Below are 21,689 nucleotides of genomic sequence, written 5' to 3' on the forward strand. Positions count from 1 at the left end.
TGTCCCGTCCTGCGGGTTCCCCGGGGCACCTTGCATGTACCAGGATTGGCCACTTTCATCGGAAGCCCTCTCATGGACCATACATTACCGTTTTAAGATAATATATGAAGAATTAACGATCGAATGGCATATATGGAGCGATTTTATGCTCCCTTATATGACCGACAAGGTCCTCGTGGAAGTCGTTTCCGGTGGCCATTGTCTCCAGAACCAGCATATCACCACAAAGCCACAAAATTGATGAGTTTATCTTTCGAACGATATGTAAACTTTGTAATTCACTTGTAATTTGACTATAAGCATTTACATTTTACACATGACCCTAACATCTTATTCGTAACTTTTTTTTTGTGGGGTAGATCCTGTTGCACCTTAAAATACTTTTTTCATGTCAGATGCTTCATTTCCACAAAATTTAAAGTCAAGAAATTTCAGAACGATCGGATTATCAGGTAAAAAGTTATTCTACTTTGAAGTTTCGTTTTGGGTCATATTGACCCCAACATCTTACTAAGGTTAATATAATTGTATCATGGTACGAATATTGCCGGCCTGTCTCTACTGTTATAAATATTTGCTGCAGAATTTTAAAAAGTAAGTAGAGGTAATTTAAGTGAAGGTGGAATTGAAAAACAGAAAAATAAATAACAAAGAATTGTGTTTTCCTATTTGTAGCTTTGGGGAAAAAAAACTAAACATTGCTATCAATTTAGCCTGGAACGAGCCGCTCTACGAGCAAGCAGTTTCCCAGTTCCATACATGGTCCGCCCGCCCAAAAGAGAAAAAAACATCCATTTTACACACATCCGCGCATGGACAACAATCGATTATTCTTTTCTCACCTTTGATGTGCAGATGACCTCACGAAGATTGATGTTCATCCAGGTGTCGCAGCTTACCAAGTGGCCGTTGTAGGTCTCGCCATTTTTGAGCTCCACCAACTGCGATGCGAGGGAGGGCACGATTTGTTGTTAACGACAGTGGCGACCGAGAAGAAGATGAGAAAAAAAAGCCGTCAATTAGTTGCAGTTTCTGCTCGTTAATATGCATTGAGATGGAGCGGATGTGGGCACTGAATAAATCTACTCCTATACATCACCAAAGCACCACCGAAAGGAGGTGACGCAAAACTTGACGTGATTGTATCAAACGGAAATGGAGAGACTCGGCGACTTGAAGGCAATGGAAGTGACGAACCTGATTTGGGTCATTTGAAGTTTAATAACAAGTAGCAACACCTAAAGTAAACTACGGTTCTAGATTCGTTCAGCAGAGTAATGATTATTATTTAAAAGAACATAAACAGTAAAGTAATAAATGAGAAATGTGTAAAATTACCATTGTGGGGCAAAATGGTCCAACACACAGAATCATTCCTAAAATCATTTGGATCACTTTTCTGAGCGATTTGTTATTACGATTCAATATTAGTTATTCATAATTACTGAGTTGTTACGAAAAGATTGAATGAAATCCCTTGAAAGTCAACGATTTGTGGTTATTTCCACTTACCAGTAAGATTTTCGTTCAATCCACTAGGGTAATTGTGCAACCATGCGTTTACCGTTTACAAGGTGTCCATTGAAAATCAATTATCAGATTCCCGGTTGGAGGAATTTACAATAAAATTTATCATATTAGCGGATTTAAACAGAAAATTTTTTTAGGTTTGTTGCATCAGAGGGAGGAATCGGAGGCTCAAAGCCCGTGTGTATTAAATCAATCACATTCAAATGTCTATTGTCACATCTCAAACCGAAGGAATTAGAATTCAAAATAAATTCTTTCAATGCCGATGTTCGATGAATCATCGTAGAAACTGAGTCGGATTTTTTTCAAATATAAGAAAGTATTCAATCCAAGATTTATAAAAACGACAAGTTTATAACTTTTGAAGTAGTTTTCCAGCCGTACAAGGATCATGTCGTCCATTAAGACACTGTTGAACTGACTCAAAAGACATTATATTTACAACTTTAATAGAAATTTTCTCCCATTATCTCATTCTTTATCATATAGATTGATCTGTACGATGTTATTCTTATCTTTATGGTATGAAATATGCGCTCGTTAAATTACTTTGTTTGCCTAAGCTATTGGTTCTTCATGGTTTTTGTTCTGTGTCAATACTATCAAACTCAATGTACCTAAGTTATGTCTTGTAAAAAGTGGAAACTGTTCGTTTATTTAGTCTATTTTATTGTCATTCCTTTGTCAAGGCAGTCTGAGACTATTATTATGTTCTAACAAGTAGCTTAATCGTTTCCAAACTAACTGCTATTATAATGATATATGATTAGTTATGAGTCAGCTATAGGATTTACTTTTCGGTGGCAAAATAAAGCTTCATCACGCCTATTCCCTAGCTATTAGTAAACATTATCGAGAATGAAGCCGTCATAAGATTGTTCATATACCATCAATATAATGAGTGGTATTTTTTATTATGGCTCTTCGAAGTGTGACATAACAAAATAAGACTGGCACCACGTTCCTAGTTTTAGGAAAAAAAAACTTCTACCCAGCGAATCTAGCAGTCAATTCCCTACGAATGTCTTGAATACATTGTTTATCAATAAATTCCTAGCTAGCTAAATTCACTTCTCCAAGCGGATTTGTATTAGTGTGATTTATTTGTGTTGGTGATATAGTTTTTTTTTATTTCCTGTTAGAACTGTCAGTTTTTTTTGTTTACTGTTAGAATTGTCAAAACAAAAATATACAGCAATAAACAACACCTTTCTTTCTAATGGTATGTAAAAATATTCATTGAATTTATCGAATTCAATTTTCAAAATTTTGATAATGGTTTTATTTCAGGATTCCACAGATGCAATTTCCCGTTATAATTTCAAGAAAATATTGTGCCACGGAATCGATCCATACGCCGTGAGCACATCACAAACAGGCATTTCTCTGAATGTGACGTTCCCAAAAGTTTACCAATTTCTGGGATCTGAATCCTTTACAGGGAACCCGAAGGACTGTTCCAAGGCGATGGACGCCATATTATATTTTAAAAACGGATGGGTTAAAAACCTTGCTGGAGGGAAGGTGAAAGAGATTCACGTTGTTCACGGCAAAGTACATCACTCATTCGCGTTGAATGAAAAACCTCTTGAACCGTGGATTTTAATACAAGAAGACGGCACGATTCTGGCAGCCCACTGCAACTGTGCCATTGGATTACTTGAGGCATGTAGCCATGTAGGAGCCACTTTATTTGCTCTGGATGGTGTCCGGACAGCCGTGCTTGAGAAGAAGGTTAGTAGTTTATATTTACGAAAGACATATATTTTGCGTTGAATGTATTCGGTTTGTTTATTTCATCGAAAAGCGCATTGCAAAATCGGGAATAAAAAGTCAAGGTAATAGAAATATGTTATATATAGCTTTATCGTTTACAGATGTCGGTCACCGATCTCCCAGCATATTGGAAAAAACCACCAGCTTCAATTACGAATGATCTTTACAAGCCAATCAGTGCTATCGATTTGGGTAGAAAAGTCATTCGGAAATACTTACGGAACAAGGATTCTGGAATTCATTCAAAAGAAGAGCGGAGTCGAGATTTATTGAACAATTTTAAAATTGATGGATTAAACGTTGCAGCTATGTCTGTGTTCTGTGGAGATCCTCAAATAGGATTTGAGTGTTTGTCTTGCGATACAGACAAACGCCTTACACAGGCTTTCGAATTGTTCAATTTGCGAAAGTTACTCGATGCTACATTGAGTGGAATATCGTTGAGCGATCTGAGAATTCTTGCTGTAAGTAAATTCGAACAACTGCCGCGCGATTCAGAAACCATCGAACTAGTTGAACAGTACACACGGCTGCAAAAGAAAAGTAAATGGTGGATGGCTCTCCGCGTCGGACGCATTACAGCATCTGTTCTAAAAGAAGTGTGTTGTACATCGCCTACTAAACCTTCAATATCACTCATAAAAAAAATTTGCTATCCTGAACAGAACAGCTTTTCCACGCCTTCCGTACGGTATGGCGAAAAACATGAGCAACAAGCGGTCGATCAATTATTCAAAGCTATTAAGGATATCCATCGGAACGTCACAATGAACCAGTCCGGTTTAATTATCTCTAAAAGTGACTCTCATTTAGCTGCATCTCCAGATGCAATTTTCAGGTGCGATTGCCATGGAGTCATTACGGTAGAAGTGAAGTGTCCGTACACAGCCAGGCAGGATGAAGATATAATAAATACTTTGTTGAATCTCAAAGATCCGTTTATTTCCAAAAATTCGGAAGGATGTGTTATATTAAATATACATCACAAGTATTACCTTCAGGCACTCATGCAAGTCCACGTAGCCAATGCTGCCTTCGGCTATTTTTACGTGTGGGCACCTAAACAAACTTTGGTATTTGAAGTAAAAAGGAATGATGGCTATTGGAATTATTTCAAAGAAAAAGCAACTTTGTTTCACAAGAATGTCATTGTTCCAGAATTACTGGCTAAATGGTTTACAGAGCAACAAGTGTAAAGTATGATAATTGATCGTCGTGATGGTATTACAATTTTTGAATATCGAATAAATTGAAATTTAATTAAATCTTGTTTTTTTTGTTTTATATAATATTTTATTCTCATATTAATCAAGAATACAATGTAATGGGTATGTGTCCTAAAGTAATTTTTGAAACGAGGCATTAATCATTAAGAACCGAGTTAGGAACTTACAACACTAGGGCATACATTAACCAATGCCGATGTGACTGTCAATATTTATATAGGGTATCTGTTCCTATATCAATAACAATAAGCCAATGCGCATATGAAATGCATTTATTTCTCACCCAATAATCAAGAAACATGAGAATAATTATGCTCGGCTCACGTCATTTTTAATTGATAACAATTTGGTAACTTCAAAAATGAAATTGTTATCTCAATTTAGAAGTATTTAGCTAAAAAACATTATCACTGCCATGCACCTATTTCAATAACATTCAAAAAAAGTTAATCCTATGCCTGCACCTATATCAATAATACTGTTTCCAACATAAAATACGCACACTATTACTTGTGTGTATACGTAACGATATGATTGCAGTGATGCCGAATTCTTCAATGTTTTGTATTTGAGTTGAAACATAATTACAAAATTCCAGTTTTCGTTGTAGTTTTCCAACTTATCAGTTTAATTTTATATTTATCATAGCTTATCTCTTCGATATACCTTGTTTTACAAACATAAGAGTTGAATTTCACAGTAAAAATTCATTTAAGCATTTTTGAAATAAAAATCTAGGTCGGCAACCCTTGCCGATGCTGCAAGCCATGTAAATAGTTTGGAATACGGACAAGAATAATTTAGACGTTGTTCGAAATAAACCTATATCAAACTATAGGAAATCGCGTTAGTTTTTCAAGTATGATTATATTTATAGTGAAATTGTGATGTGCTCTATGTGTTGTGAAGTTTATTTTGAAAGGATTCATTCATTTTAGCTGGAAATTGAGTGGAAAACAACGGCGTGAAATGAGATGAATCTGCTAGTAGCAATCGAGCAGAGCATCAAATCAACAGTTCAGAGGTAGGAAAATGAAAATGAATGTGTTTTATAATTTTGTTTTTAATAATTTGAGTCTTGTGAACTAAAACATTACTTAAACGGAATTTTAAATAATATTCCAAATATTGGAGAAGGTGGTCTATTCATTATTGTGTACATACGATGTGAGAAATTGTTATCAAATTGATTTTTTATTTGGTTTATCGACGGTTGAGATTAATATACGGGCTGTTATTAATATGGGAACAGATACCCTATTACTATTATATACCCACAGCCAAGCGAGTGCACATTGTTTATTAAACGAGAGGATCGCACTCCATGCCCCCCAGAAACTGTCTCAATCAAACTCATCAAATGCTTTAGCCAAGCAAGCCTTTGGCACAGCAGAGTGCGATTGAATTCGCATTCTATACCGTCCCGCCCAGACAGTTACTGGGGGGCATGGAGTGCGATCCTCTCGTTTAATAAACAATGTGCACTCGCTTGGCTGTGGATATACAATAGTAAAGCGCATGTGGAGATTGGACAAATCAAGCATCCGAAAGATATTCAATTTGCAAAAAGAGAGCTAACCGCGGTGGAGGTTGGTACTCGGATTCTGATGGCTTTTCCGCAAACGTGACCTTTAAGTGGTCTTGTTGTGTAGGGGTTATCACGCCTATCTAGAGAGTAGGAGGTTGAGGGTTCGAGTCCCTCCAAGACACGTGGATTCTTTTTCGCAAATTTCATATCAATTTGTCCATTTCGAAACATATGCTGTGCATATGCACAGCCAAGATATTTAACGGGTATATAGCATTTATTGTTTCATAAAAATATTCAGCAATAGTTGTCTGGCTAAGATCATACAAATAGCCCAGGCTGCAGAAAGGTTCATTCAGCCGCAGCTTACGGAGTGCCAGCACTAATATCTGCTCCTTAGAAAGCTCCTGCGATTCCGGAATGTCATCAATCAAGGCATTGAATATGTGCCTTAGAGCTCGTCCGTTAAAAATGCCTGTGAAGTATTTACATTTTTTGTCATCGTGCTCAAGACTTGACACAGACAGCCTGGAGCGATTCTGAGCTATTGTCAACTTTTCTTTTAGAATTGGCACTTTTTCAGACAATTTCTTGTAATATTCCAATTTCTGCTGTAGGTTTCGAATTTCATTCTCAGCGCAACTTTCGGTTTGTGTGCAGTTATTTGATTTAAAATAGTGTTGAAAGGGGAGGTCACTTGCGACATCAGTGATATCTTCGTTATGAATATTATTTTCTTCTGCCCTGAAATAAGCAACTAGTTCAGAAAGTTGATAATAAAACCAAAATACGAATATATCTATTAATTAAGTCACGCAGTGTTGCTATTCCTAAAATAAAATATGCCCAATCTACTTTCAAAAATCTGTAGGGATAGGGATGGTTTATGCAAATAATTTGAAATTATTACGAGGGAGATAGAAGTCTTGAATTACATCATGATATTAGACCAGAGACCTATCGATCTATCTATCTTCCGAGAAAAGTTATTAATACTGCTTGTAAGATTTATTCGTTTTTATATAATTTTGTGACATAATTTATAGACACTCACTTTTAAACATGCTTACCGCTGAACATCATCGTTGTCAACTAAGCTTGAATTTAAAACATGTGATACGTGTGTTTCGAATATTGATTTTTTTATTGAAGGTCCAACAATATCCGACCAATCTGTTATAAATTTGTCGTCAGTAGCTACCTCTTTGCTAGAGGTACAAAGTGGAGCTGCAATGCTTTGTGCTACTTTATCCACAGACAAATTTGATCCGCTGGTACTCGCATAAGCTTCAACACTATAGCTTGATGAATTTTCCACAGCTTCACCCAACGCACAGAGTAGAGTTTCCATTTCCCGGCCATTTTTGTTGTCCCGGGATTCGGGATGAACTTGTTCGTATATCCCAGGAAATCCCGGGATTTTTCAATGTTTCCTTAGAAAACTTAATTTTTGATTTAAAAACGATTTTATTCCATGTTCAGGGGTAAAGTTCATATTTTAGAAAGGCCAGATAATACAGAGTACAAATTGATATATTAAATAAACGAGTACTCGATAACGATTACGCTAAATCAACGCTTACTTTATCGTCAACGAAACATCATCGTACAACCGTTAGCGAAGTTGGTGTTAAATTAACGACGATAATTTATCGGTTAACAATTCTGAAACAGATTATGGTCCAGGAAGATTTCGGATCTTAAACTTAGTGTCGATAGATTATCTACAGTAATCGCAGTCCGGGATCCATGGATCGGGCGCATAAGTCTCGTGGCATACTAGGATCATGCTCCATCTTCTTATTGGCATTACATCCCCACACTGTAACAGAGCCGCCTCGCAGCTTAGTGTTCATTAAGCACTTCCACAGTTATTAACTGCGAGGTTTCTAAGCCAAGCTACCATTTTTTTTTGCATTCATATATCATGAGGCCTACACTATGATAATTTTATGCTCAGGGAAGTCGAGACAATTTCCAATCCGAAAATTGCCTAGACCGACACCGGGAATCGAACCCAGCCACCCTCAGCATGGTCTTGCTTTGTAGCCGCGCGTTTTGCCGCTAAGGAGGGCTATCATGCATTGGCTGCGAAAGTCATGAGTAGCGCCGTACAGAATTTAGTGGGAGGTTCGACCTTTCGGTAGCTTGCTGGTTGGTCAGTAGGAGTCCAAGCGAAGCTTTGGTCAAGAGCTGGTCAGCAGCAAGAACCAAAAAAATTAGGCAGAGCATCGGGGTCGAAACACTTGTACTTGCACATGTGCTGGAAAGTTTGTGGTACGAACGTCGATTGGAAGGACATGAATTGGACCAAACATTGTTTTGAAAGCAAGAAGCTCAGGAAGACTGACTCAATGTTGGGCGGCGCGAGGAGAATAGCAAGGCGAATATCAGCTAGTGTACACAACCTTGCTGTAGACGGGAGATGGGTAGGAAGCAGGCGCCAAATAGATGTAGCTGATCTTGTACTGTAGATACTTGTCGTTTAATTAATAGAGAGTTGTAGCTGCTGGAAAAAGTATCAGTCAGTAGCCCTCCATTGAGTGGTATAGGGGAATCTAATATTTTCTGTGTAGGTGTTCTATTAAACTCTGATATTTTCATATCTGTTCCTCTCTTACTAATTTATTAATAAAATGATATCGATTGTGCATCACAAAGAACCTTGGCTCCGTATACATGCCTGATTCTACCAAATAGACGAACTTGTAAAAAATCATGTCTCATGAGAGGTATAAAAATATGATATGAGTTTATCACCTAAGTTGGGTTTCGCATTCAAAATAAATAACTTTTGTAAGAAGAAAAATAACACTGTTTTTGCGAACCGGAAATGAAACACAATTTTTTGTCCCGGGTATCCCGGGATTTTCGGGATTTCAAAAATAATATCCCGGGAATCGGGAAATCCCGAATTTTCCTAAATCCCGGGATTTTTTGTCCCGGGATGTCCCGGGATGGAAACTCTACACAGAGCGATAGCAAGGTAAGTCCAAATGTATCCATGGAATCATTTGTACTTTTATCCTGTGTCTGGTCCAAGGTCTGGTCCGTTTGGTTGGTAGTAGAACATGTCGAAACGGAGGGGTCGTTTGAAACGCTAAAAACATTCAAAATGTGTAAATAATAAGTATACTCGCTATATTTATGCAGCTACTGCTTACCACAAAATCTCGTCTTTCCAATTGCTGCTGGCAGATCTCATGTGCTGCAGTGTCGAAACTTTCTGTGGATCAAGTTGTGGATTAACAGGGCTGTTACAAACTGACCAAATTCCAATCCGCGAAATCCGTGACTAACAAAATGACTAAAAAAACAAAACCGCGACAAACAAAAATAAGCGAATTATCACGTAAAAACACATTTCAATGCAAAATTTCAATACTGTTGCTTTTAATCTATCAAAGCTTTGATCAATAGCATCCAGGCTTTCTCACTTCATAGAGTTTTGATGTCAAAGTTCACAGATTTAAATTTCACTGAAAATAAAGTACATTACGTTTCATACCAAGATACATTATTTTATCAAAAGAAAAACTCGTAAAACGTTATACGTTCAAGCAGAACTGACTTTCAAATGCAGCCAAGATAGTTGATGGCTATTTCACAGTCAATTCAAGGGTTTCGAGGCCTTCAGTAGCATGAATTTGGATATAGAGTGATAAGAACAGTTGACGACTCCGAACTCATGGTGGAACCAAAGAGGAAAGCCGCCAGTTTGTATTCTACACACTCGAACTAACATCAATACGAGGTTCTAAGTAGGTTGTTTAGATGGCGCTGGTCAGCAGGGCTGGCATACTCCTCAGAGTAGTCGAAATGTGCGTGTCTTTTGAACTCCTCAAAAAGACCGGAGAGAGTGTGTTTCGATTATCGCACATTTTTTCTCTTCCTCGACGCAGCGAGGCCTCTTTGTGTTTTTACTCTGCAGCGTATGCATTTGTCAGACACGAAGAGTTGAGGATAAATGACGAAATAAACACACCGTGTTCCTCAATGAGTTTTGATATAACGATGAATCGAACAGATAGAAAGTAAACATTGCTAAAGTTTAACGAAGCTGTCAATACTTTTCATGCGTAATAAGATGTTTTTGCTTTTGCTTGCTTTTGGGATATCTGTGGGCAAAACTATTCAGAAGCCTTTGTATTGCCATCATTTTTACGCCACTTTACGTCGCATTAAAATGTGTTACTGACAATTTCTAAATACAATTTCCGTCAGGTAATCTCAGGTAATGAAATCGAAACAAAAACAGAAAACATGGAACTTATATAAAGTCCCATTATTTCATTTCAGTGCTATATTTTTTCTTGATGCATTATGCCCAAAATACTCCTGCTCTGATAACGGGTTTTTGTGTGTTTGCCGTCGAAATATTGATTCACCCTTATTATTTGAACGTCACCTTAGGTGAACGACCCCTAAACGCTTTTATCTTAATTGCTTCTACAATTATTGAGAAGCGTTTTCAAAATTTCACCGTTTGCTTTCCCGTGCCATTCCTTTCGAATATCATATTTTGGCTTCTTCTTCTTTGTGCAACCCTTATTTGCCAATGTTATACTTTTTAGCATGGAGCGCCAAACTTCATTGAAACCCCGCCGAAATATGTTTGTGTTCCAAAGTATTTCTGCGAGCATCATGGAAAACAATATCATTTTAAAGAATATTGCACCAAGTGGCACAACTTTGTGTTGGCCCAACTCTCACCAGAATAATTCTCTCACTCTTCGTCTTCGATCAGCGTCACTCTCTGTGGTGTGTATTGAAATCTCCTCATTGTGCACAGTGTGCACGGATAAAACGAAAAAGCTAAATAACTTATTATTTATTCCTTTTTATACTTTAACGAATTTTAATCTTTCCATCGCTTAAGAATTAAGCTTTCGGAATGCTTTTTGGAATTTAATCTTACAATTGCATTTCTAATAATAATATCTACTCTTGTGACTTGAAAAAGTTTCTAGTTTTCTTAAGTTTTTAAGATGGCAGCCGGCACGTTTAATTACCCGCACTGGGTCGTGATACGCTTATTAAATAGCGTGAAAAAGTTGTATTCAATGTATTTAACACAAAACTTGACCCAAGGCGACATACACTTGGCAAGAAACGGACGACGTGGCCTCATACAGTTTTCCCTCTTTTTTCTCCAAATATGAACCGCACTGAGCTGGCACAGGTAAGTTGTTTATTTCCGCTGGAGCTTCTAAAATTACTGATGTACTTTTCCAGTTTACCCCGAGGATTACTCTTACCATGGTCCCGATTCAGGTGCCGCTCATGGACCCGATTAACGTGCCGCTCATGGTCCCGATTAAGGTGCCGTTACGGCATCAACAACAACGATTATGACAAACCGTGTCATCCGGAACTTTATTATTTATAAAGTGGCATATATTGACGATCAAGTCTTCGAAAAACCGGTCGTACAGAATCTCTAGTTGCAAAGCAAATGGTAAGGCTGGTGCTTCAGGAGAAGTTTTCAACTATAGCCTATGGATGTTTCGCTTCGCAGCTGCCACCATATATTCATACCGAGTTAGAGGACCATCGCCAAAGCCACGAAGTAATGTAATTCTGCTATTTTTATGGAAATATTAACAATAAAGAGATTCTGGAACATGGTGCCTTTTAATTTTTGAAACGTCTAAATTTTTCATTTTGTTTTGAAAAGAATGATCCTTTACTTGAATAAATCACTTCTAAGCCTCTTCAAATTAAAAACGGAATAATCATTTCCGATGATTAAACTTAAGTTAACCATTCGAAACTTATTGTCTAATTAAGCATTGCAATGAGTGGATAGACCGAATATGGTTTTAGATTAAAGTTTAAGTTATTTAGCTTTTTATTTTTATCCGTGTGTGAGGAAATGCCAGCTCTGCTGGTCAGACGTAGATCACAATTTGGTTAATGGTAATATTGAAGAGCAATAACTTGAAATGTGTTAACTATTTAGAAACCCAGATGACTAGAATCCTTACCCTACCTTTTGACAGGGCAAGTGAATTGAACAACTCAGTTGAATTCAATCGACTTGCCAAAAGTTGAACATGTCAAAACAAACAAAAGTCAACTCTCTTTTCGTTCGAGTAAATTGGACGGAAATGTTTAGACGTTCAATTCGCGTTCAATAAATTCGAGCAACTTGTTCAGTTCACTTGCCCTGTCTAAACGCAGAGGGAAATATAGGACTTGCGATATTCTGCTCCTCATGAACATACAAGTACCCAGTCGGAGGGATTGCATCGTCTAATGCGAGCAGTGGATCGTCGGATTTGCAACCAAGCGTGATTTTCCATGGTGTCTCAATTTTTGTAATGAACTCAAGCACAAACAGTGTTGTAAAATATCATTGGCATAAATTTGTCTAATTTTTCGAAACCTTTTTCAAAAACACAATATCAAATTATGAGGTGTAACAGGACATTGCTGATAAAATAGGCTGACACGTGGGAGGCAAAATGTTATTTAAAAAACGACATTTTGAAAAGATTCCACTCATGCCTTAAGCCTCAGCTTTATATTTAGAGCAATGTACCTTTGGTTAAAAATATAAAACTAACACTGCCGTCATACGAATATTTGTCCCATGTTTGCTGGGATTTCCTATATACATTGGACAATTATGCGTATAACGGCAGAACAGGCTTCTAAAAAAAGTTTTAGACAAATTAGGGCACGAGCGAACGAAGAAACGATGAACTTTGGACCGCTAAATGGCAGAAACGCTTTTTAGGGGTCGTACACTAATTACGTAAGCACTTATGGGGGAGGGGGGTCTGCCATTTTCTTACGCTCCATATAAATAAAAAATAATTTGTATAGGAAGAATCCTACATGGGGGAGGGGGTTGAAAAACCCCGAAAAAATGCTTACGTAATTAGTGTACGGCCCCTTATCGAAAAAATATCTAATCAAGCGGTGGTAATTGGACTCTCCAGTCAAACATTTGTATTCGCTCAATCGATTCTTCAATTCATTCAAGATCAACCTTCCCAAGAATTCATATTTTTTGACGCCTCTAACTGTTATTAAAATTCAAAACAAGAAATAAAAAAAGAGCTGTTGACAAACTTGGCCTGAAATTCGCGATTTTGAACCAACTTTTCAGTTTTTGTTTCGATTTTTAAAAAATATGGGTTCTTCGGGAAAGTTGACCTCAAGCGAATCAAAGAATTGACTGAGACTATAAAAAGAGATACAATGTTTGAAATGAAAGGTCAATTGAGCTATGACAGTGCTAAGGATTAGATGGCAAATAATTGGAATAGGCATCCAGGAGTACTGGGAGTCACTATGGAGCAGAACTTGATGAGGCAGAAGGTCGGAAAGATGAAGCGTCTCTCTATCGCTCAACCGAGTGGACAGAGTTGATAACAACCAGCATATTTACGTGTGATAACCAGCATGCCTTAGCTCATTTCCGGCGGTCCCAGGTGCGAATTTCAATGCGTTCAATTTGTCCTTGGAGAGAAAAATAGACAAAATGTCAAGCCCCAAATTGTAAAAATAATCTACAATATTCGCAACGACATTAATGGGAACCACTCTTTAAAATTATTGAGAACAAAGACTAACTTCTAAACACAATTCGGCGTCCCGGCAATTCAGAATTTCTATATGATCAATTTGTTAGGTCAACAGACGGTCTTTCAAATGCCGGTTGGATAATCAATTCGATAACTAAAATATATGTGTTATAAATGTGTTCGGATCCCAAATTATTGCTTGCTTCTCATACACTCATATAAAAAACATTAACTTTGAATTTTAGAGAGAGTGTATAAAAATCCGCGATTTTCGCGACAACATTTAGCGGAACCGCGATTTTCGCGACTGGAAGAGCAAATCCGCGACAAATCCGCGAAATTCGCGAAAAACGCGAAAATCGCGAAATCCGCGACTGTTGTAACAGCCCTGGATTAACAAAGTCATTCGAAGCAAAGGAGTCGTATGAAGGACTGAAAATATAAAATAATTAATGAAACTATGTAGTGCTAAAGTATTTAATTACTTACAATAAAGTCGCTTCCGGTGAATTAAAACACGGCAGATTCGGGGTCGGTAGCCAATCACATTCAGTTTGTTGGAACGGTTGGAACTCAAATGTAGAACGCGTAGTATCGTCCGGCTTAAGCATTGGGGCACTATCAGCTGAAACTACCAGTTTTTCCACAGCATGTTTTTGTTTTGTAACGACGTCGGTGGCGATTGACGGACTAAATATACAAATCATTTGTTATATATCACCATGTCCTAATAATAATTACTCACCATAAAATCTTTTCCTGTTCTGATCTTGGAAGATGCAGGGTAGGAACCCAGTCAACATTATCAGATTGTTGAAACTCTGATGGTTTTCCAGAAAGAAAATGACGGCCGCACACCAGTAACATGGATGAAGTGTCAGGAAGATCACAATTCCTAAGCCATCGAAGACGTCGAATCTCCAAAAATTTATGTTTTTCTCCTGTTGTAAGCCGGTTGATAACCGGAACACGATACAACTTATATTGCGCATCTTTCGCGTACACATGACAACCAGCCACCGAACATTTGGAAGGCATTTTACGGCAAAACTTAACCACTTAAACTTAACTGAATTAAAACTTAACTACTAAATTTAAAACTTAACAAATAAATATACTTATACTTTAATTTTTTTCAAATTGAACGCGATCGAAAACAGACGGCTGCCGAAATAAAAACAAACTTGTCAAAACAAAAACAACCGACACATACTTTTGCCTTCTTCGTTTTATTGAATAGAATACAAAAAGTGTAGTGTTGGTAAGATCTCACTTGGAGAACTTAATGTAAGCGTGGCTACGATTCATCGTCACAGGGAACGCATCAGAAAAGTATTACCGAAAAGAAGAGAACTCACATTATTATCACTGATGAAAAAGTCTTCTGCCTGACTGCATTACCATTCAAGGCTCCAAGGCACGATATCCGTTGGGTCACATGCACATGCGTTAAATAAGTGCGTCAATGCCAGAAATGTGAACATGTGATACCACCACGACAGGGCATGTCTTTGGTTGCCAACTAACTGCTAATGGCGTAAGCCCACCCATCGCATCAAGATCACATATCCGAGGGGAGGGAATTTTTTTAATGCCGATGTTTGATACTCATCCTGTCTTGAAATATTGAGAAAGAAAATTAAACCTATATAAGTCACGTCTATAAAAAAATATGTGGGAGCTTAGTTGGTTCAATATCTGCTTTTTTCATTCCATAATTTTTTTATAGAACTTTATTGATCATGACTACGTAATCGTCGGTCTTGGGCGATGTTAATCCAGTTTCCCCAAACGTTCAGGGTCCCCTGGTCCGATTCCAACGCCTTCTACGAAGTCGCCGACCCTTATCTGGCTCTGTTGAATATTGTTTTCGCTATTCTTTCTTCCGACATTCACACTAAGTGACCAGCCCACTGAAGTCTGCCGTATTTATACGATTCACAATATTTTTTTCTTTGTATACTTGATACAGCTCATGATTCATGCGTCTGCGACACACACCATTTTCTAGTTTCCCTAGAGAGTATTGTACGCAGCACTTTTCGCTCGAAAACCCTGAAAGCTCTTCGGTCCGCTTCTTGTAATGTCCATGCTTCATGTCCATGAAGGTCCACTGGTAGAATCAGAGTTTTGTATAGAGCAAATTTCGTTTCCGTCTGCGTGCTGCGAGACCTAAGCTGGTTACGTAATCCGTAAAAGGCCCGATTCGCAGCAGCAATACGTCTTTTCACTTCACGGGAAACGTCATGTCACAAGCGTTCCAAGGTAAACAAATTCTTCAACAACTTCAAACACACCCCCATCAAGCACTACCTCTGCACCAACACCACTAGGTCTTCCCCAATCTCTACCTGCCACCATGTACTTTGTCTTGGTAGAGTTAATGGTTAAGCCTATCCTCGCCGTCTCCCTCTTCAGTGGGACAAAAGCCTCCACTACTGCTCTGCGATCGATTCCAATAAGGTCGTTGTCGTCCGCAAAGCCCAGGAGCATATGCGACCGTGTAATGATATTGCCGTTCCTTTGCACGCCAGATCTCCTAATAGCGCCTTCGAGTGCAATGTTGAACAATAAAAAGTGCATCACCCTGCTTCAATCCGTCTAAGGTCACAAACGAGGTTGACACTCCGTCTGCAATCCGAATACTTGATTTCGAGCCATCCAGCGTTGCACGTATCAGTCTAATCAGTTTCGCCGGAAAACCATGTTCGGACATTATCTGCCACAGCTCATTTCTTTTCACTGAATCGTAGGCTGCTTTGAAATCAATGAACAGATGGTGAGTCTATAAGTTGTACTCCCGGAATTTATCAAGGATCATCCGCAGGCTAAACATCTGATCTGTTGTTGATCGGCCCTCACGAAAACCTACCTGGTATTCACTGACGAAGGACTCCTCAAGCGATCTCAGTCTGTTAAACAGGATACACGACAGGATTTTGTACGCCGAGTTCAGAAGGGTGATCCCTCTGTAATTGGCACACTCTAGTATGTGCCCTTTCTTATAGATTGGGCATACGAGGCCATCCAACCAGCCGGCAGGCAGTTCTTCATCTTCCCATATTTTCTTGATAATATGGTGGATTGATGAATGCAGCTGCTCACTTCCGTGTTTGAAAAGCTCTACCGTGATCTCTCTCGGTGTTGGGCATTCTCCGTAGGTATCAAGGCTCTCATAGAACTCATCCTTCACGTCATCAGGCTTATCGTTCGTTGGAGCATAGATTCTGATCAGGCTATAGTTGAAGAATTTGCCCTTCATTCTCAACACGCAAATGAGGTCGCTTATCGGCTTCCACTGCATAACACGCTTCATATGCTTCCCTATCACCATGAAGCCAACTCCTAGTTCTGCTCTGTTACCGTCGCTATAGTAGATGTGGTACTTGAATGAAGTGTTCACTATGGGATACACCACCTGGAATTCACGTTCTCCAGTTCTGGGCCACCATATTTCCTGGATGGTTGCCACACTCACGCCGACCTTCTGCAGCCAGGGTCCCAACACGTGCGGGTTCATTCAAAGTTCTCACGTTCCAAGAACCGACTTTCCAATCGTTGTCCTTTATTCGTTGCCGGGTTTGTTGCCCTTGAATCAATCGCGTTGAAGGGGCGTTGAAGGGACTGCCTTCTCGATGCTGACACGATGCAGCATTTTGTGCACAGTTTAGTTTAGGGTCCCTTGCTGGCACTCGGACGATGATTAGCCGCCCCTAACATGGAGTACAGACTCCCGATCAGATTTGCACCTCCGGAGAGCATACAACCATAGTTCCCACCGGGGTTGGTTATCCGATCTTCCCTAAAGTTGTTCGTATCCCGGCCAGCGCCACGAGAAGGTAGGGATAGGAGTTGCTAGGTAAGAGGCTAAGGGCCGCAAAATGGAGTCTATTTTATTCCTCCAGGTACGCGAAGTACCAATGGTACGCTTTACCCAGCATTTGCCGTGCCAATCATAAGCGGTGGTGAATATTCAAAAGTAATTCTCTTTCCGACACCCCTTCGTGCCTAGAACATTGTAATTCCTACATGGTTTAATTCAACCAGAGGAAAAATCCTTACTGCCAGAGCCAATTGAAATGTATGTTATTATTAAACTGAAAATGTATCATAACAAATAAGGATGGCAGTGTTAAGAAAATACGGAACACCACATCTAAAAGATGCATGCATGTATTAGATAATTAGCAAATAGAATTGGATAAAAGAAAAAAAAATAACATCTTCAGTATTTGACTGAGAAGCGGCATCAATTTTGCACGTACGACAAAACTTATCGATTATTCAAAGTCGTCTTAGGTCTTCCCAGTGAGGATAAATCATTGGATGAGATTAAAATTTAAATTTCTCAATTATGTAGGTAGGTACTTGAAATTTTACCAGTTGAAGTTAAATTAAGATGCAAAATAAATCTCACTCGTGTACTTCCCAGAGAGGAGTCTCATTTAGTTTACTCCAGCAAAAATGGACTAAATAATATGAATAGTTAGGAAAGTGTCTGTATTATGTACCATGTCCGAGTTACATTTCCGCAGACCTGGGATAAATTTCCAAAAGCCCCACTCAGTGCCAGAAGTGCCAAAAGGGGGTTCATGGAGCCACACATTGCCACATAATACCATTGGCGTAACTAATAAAAATTCTAGGGGGGGCTAACTTTTAGCATCTTTTCTATACAACAAAAAAAATATTATTTTCGCTCGTATATTGTTCGTAATACCAGATATCCATGGAAGACTTAAATATTTCAATTGATATTCATCGACGCACAGCCCTGAAATAGAAAATCTAGAAATCTCGTAGCATTTCCAAAAATCTTGATTGGTTCGTTCGTCGCAGGCTTTATTGATTTGCATTATACCTAGAATCCCTTTATATATTAAATATTGAATAAAATAGTTAGTTAAACTCTTTTCTCCGGCTTACACTTTAGTGCATGGTTTCCAAAATCAGGGGTCCTGACCCCAGGGGTCGCAAGCGGATTGTTGGTGGGTCGCGCAGAACAAATATTAATTGCAGCTCGAATGCCGAACCTTGTGATCATTTTTTCAGAAACATTATTAAAAAAATCTACCTCCTAATACAACTTTCCCGTCTATTATTTTTAAATTTAGTAAACAAATAGGGGTAATGACGGCTTTGGCAGGTTTTGTTCTATTATTGGCAGGGGGGGTTTTTATGACTGATTATGCTCAAATTTGGCCCAAACATTATTTGCATATCAATGAATATTGTGGAAAAATTTCATAAAATTCGGTCGACAAAAACCCCCTGGTAATAATAGAACAAAACCTGCCAAAGCCGTCTGTTCCCCTAAATAAATTAACATATAGGAACAAATTTAACACATATTATCAAATTTACACTCTGAGAAAATTTGCACAATTTGCCACCTAACTTCGATGACCTACTAAGGCTGTGAACCATTCCACCGATTCGTTTAACTTTTAGTTAAAATTTGACACTTCGATGGTTATTTTCCCATCGTGGTTAAAATTTTACTCCGAAGCCGACCCATTTGAGTTTTGACAGATTGATAGTTATTCGGAACGAAATGGATTTGGCGCCAATTTTCTCGCGAACAAAGTTTAACTATTGAACTGTCAAATCTAACCATGCTCCGGAGCAGGGTTATTTTTTAACCACGGCGAAATAACCATCGAACTGTCAAATTTTAACTAAAAGTTAAACGAATCGGTGGAATGGTTCACAGCCTAAGACCTTTTCACTGTTTATATTGCTGCGGCGATAATAAGAGCTTAGAAAAGCAAAACAAGTTCTTTCTTATTTAAATTTTAGTTATCATTCCTCTAAATCTGAATGTTTTATTGAGCCTTTATCAAATCTTAAGAAGCCTAGCGTGATAATCGGTAATTCAATGCATCTTTTAGGATTAGTTTTAGTTAGAAAGCTAAAGATCATACGCTCGATTTAGTTAACAATTACTCACAAAACTTTAAACAACTTTCAAACCTTAGAGGATTGATCATCTTCTTCTTCTTCACTGGCATTACATCCCCCACTGGGACATTGCCGCCTCGCAGCTTAGTGTTCAATTAGCACTTCCACAGTTATTAACTGCGAGGTTTCTAAGCCAAGGTACCATTTCTGCATTCGTATATCATGAGGCTAACACGATGATACTTGTATGCCCAAGGAAGTCGAGACAATTTTCAATCCGAAAATTGTCTAGACCGGCACCGGGAATCGAACCCAGCCACCCTCAGCATGGTCTTGCTTTGTAGCCGCGCGTCTTACCGCACGGCTAAGGAGGGCCCAAGAGGATTGATCAATTGCTGATTAACTCCATTGCAAAATCCGGAATTGTTAAAAATTGTACGGTAATCTAAGCAAAAGTAAGCATCCTATGCCATTTGAAACTTAAACAATTTTCAGTATTTAACTTGAATTTTCTTCATTCAATTGAAATTATGGTAATAAAAAAAAATAAATCTGGCATTGATGCAATATTCATCGTGTTTAGCATTCCTATGGCAAAATATAACAATTGCTCAGAGTGTAAAAACTTCATCAAATACAGTCGGGATTCGCTGGTTGGGATTTTAATACTTGGGTCACTTTTTAGTTGGGCCTCCGCTGGTTGGGCCATTAGGGTCTCGCCGACATTTCTCACCAACACGAACGCAGGTTCGTGGTTGCAAACAATCCCATTTGATTTTGCCGTGACAGCTGCTCGTGGTTGCAAACAAACCGAGTAAAAGTGTGAGTGAAACGTGCGTGTACGTACACGATCGCTGAAAGCCTAATGGCCCAATTAAAAAGCACCCGTACGTCAAAATTCAATGTAAACACGGAAAACCCGGAAAACGGGATTGGGCGTCACTGGACATCATTTGTGATGCTCAAGTCGAAATGCACGTATTCAAATGTCTGTCACTTGACCCAACTAAAAAACCGAATTCGTTAGTTGGACCGAGGTGGTGACCCAACCAGCGAATCGCGACTGTAGATGCAACAAGAGGGATAGATATGTGCAATACTTATATGCAAAGCATCAAATTTTCTAGGGGGGGCTAACTAGATCCTAGGGGCTAAAGCCCCTAGCCCCCCTGTAGTTACGCCAATGCATAATACGATACTATTTAATGAACACAAGTGAATATTGAACCACAAACTAACCATTAGGTGGCAAGATGATTGGTTTTGGCTAGTCGACAGGTAAGCTCACTGCAAAAACAGAACTAATCATCATCATTGGTAATCACTACCTCTGTAACAGTAATATGTAAATTAAAATCGTTACGGATTGACCCTACCTAACATAACAATTATTGTTCCCTTTTCTAACGTTAGTATGAATTCTATTATAGCTTTTCTGTGACGAAAACTCGTGTACTCACCATAGGATGACTCTGGGCCGTTTTAAGGAGGGATAACGGTAACTGTAATAAAGCGAATTAAATCACTATCCTCACTCGAAACATCAACTTATACATACCATTCTACTTAAATATGAACAGAATATGGAAATGGAAATTCAAATTAACTTTGTTCAATCAGATTTCAGTCGAATCGGTGCGATGGAGAACCGCTTCTCGCGCAATATGTTTGTAAATAAACAGAGGCTCATTTTGACTTTAATGACGTTTGTGACCGATCGATACGGGACGAGATGAAATTGGAACTCACTGCCCAGCGGATGCAAAATTATACGTTTGAACGTTTTAATGAAACGTTCCCTATTATGGTGCACTCTGGTGATGAGTAGTGTAAGCTTACTTCAGCAGAAAACAAATTCGCAAAAACATACACTGAAAACCAAAACTACCCAAAAGTGGGTTGTTTGCACTCAAAACCGTAGTTTGGGCCAATAACCCAAATTTGAGTAAAATGAGTTTTCTGGCACTAGGTAGTTTGCCTTTAATCCCATGTTAACAATTTACCCAAAGCTGAGTTTAATTTATCCAAAGCGAACCTTAATCAACCCAAAATAGAGAATATTGAATTTACTTAAATTTGGGTTATTGGGCTGAGCAACCTCGGTGAGGTGTTTGCATCTTGCTCTAGTTTTGATAGCAATCATGGGAAAGAAAGAGAAAACTACCCAAATTTGGGTAAATTTTTTCTGCGATA

General features: G+C 38.5%; 3 protein-coding genes across 3 annotated transcripts in view; 1 reads left to right on the forward strand and 2 right to left on the reverse strand.

Moving 5' to 3' along the window:
- The window catches only part of LOC134217101 (U6 snRNA-associated Sm-like protein LSm4), a 28,791-nt gene extending 7,602 nt beyond the window's left edge, over window positions 1-21,189 (reverse strand). The window contains exons 1-3 of the mRNA XM_062695870.1: window positions 21,055-21,189; window positions 20,957-20,998; window positions 843-941 (exon numbers count right to left, since the gene is read on the reverse strand). Of these exons, the coding sequence (XP_062551854.1) occupies window positions 843-941; window positions 20,957-20,998; window positions 21,055-21,057 (144 nt within the window). The 5' untranslated portion in view covers window positions 21,058-21,189. The remainder of the gene's footprint in view (window positions 1-842; window positions 942-20,956; window positions 20,999-21,054) is intronic.
- Window positions 2,464-4,502, forward strand: LOC134217100 (uncharacterized). Its single transcript, XM_062695869.1, has 2 exons — window positions 2,464-3,264; window positions 3,408-4,502. The coding sequence occupies exons 1-2, from the start codon at window positions 2,806-2,808 to the stop codon at window positions 4,500-4,502; spliced, it is 1,554 nt and encodes a 517-aa protein (XP_062551853.1). The 5' UTR covers window positions 2,464-2,805.
- On the reverse strand, window positions 5,467-14,769 carry LOC134216398 (uncharacterized). Its single transcript, XM_062695298.1, has 8 exons — window positions 14,341-14,769; window positions 14,085-14,285; window positions 13,985-14,027; window positions 9,225-9,301; window positions 9,030-9,160; window positions 7,131-7,392; window positions 6,325-6,804; window positions 5,467-5,470 (listed from the first exon to the last, which is right to left on the reverse strand). The coding sequence occupies exons 1-8, from the start codon at window positions 14,631-14,633 to the stop codon at window positions 5,467-5,469; spliced, it is 1,491 nt and encodes a 496-aa protein (XP_062551282.1). The 5' UTR covers window positions 14,634-14,769.
- Window positions 21,190-21,689: the final 500 nt, after the last annotated feature.

Source organism: Armigeres subalbatus, chromosome 2, assembly GCF_024139115.2.
Source record: "Armigeres subalbatus isolate Guangzhou_Male chromosome 2, GZ_Asu_2, whole genome shotgun sequence".
Lineage (NCBI taxonomy): Eukaryota > Metazoa > Arthropoda > Insecta > Diptera > Culicidae > Armigeres > Armigeres subalbatus.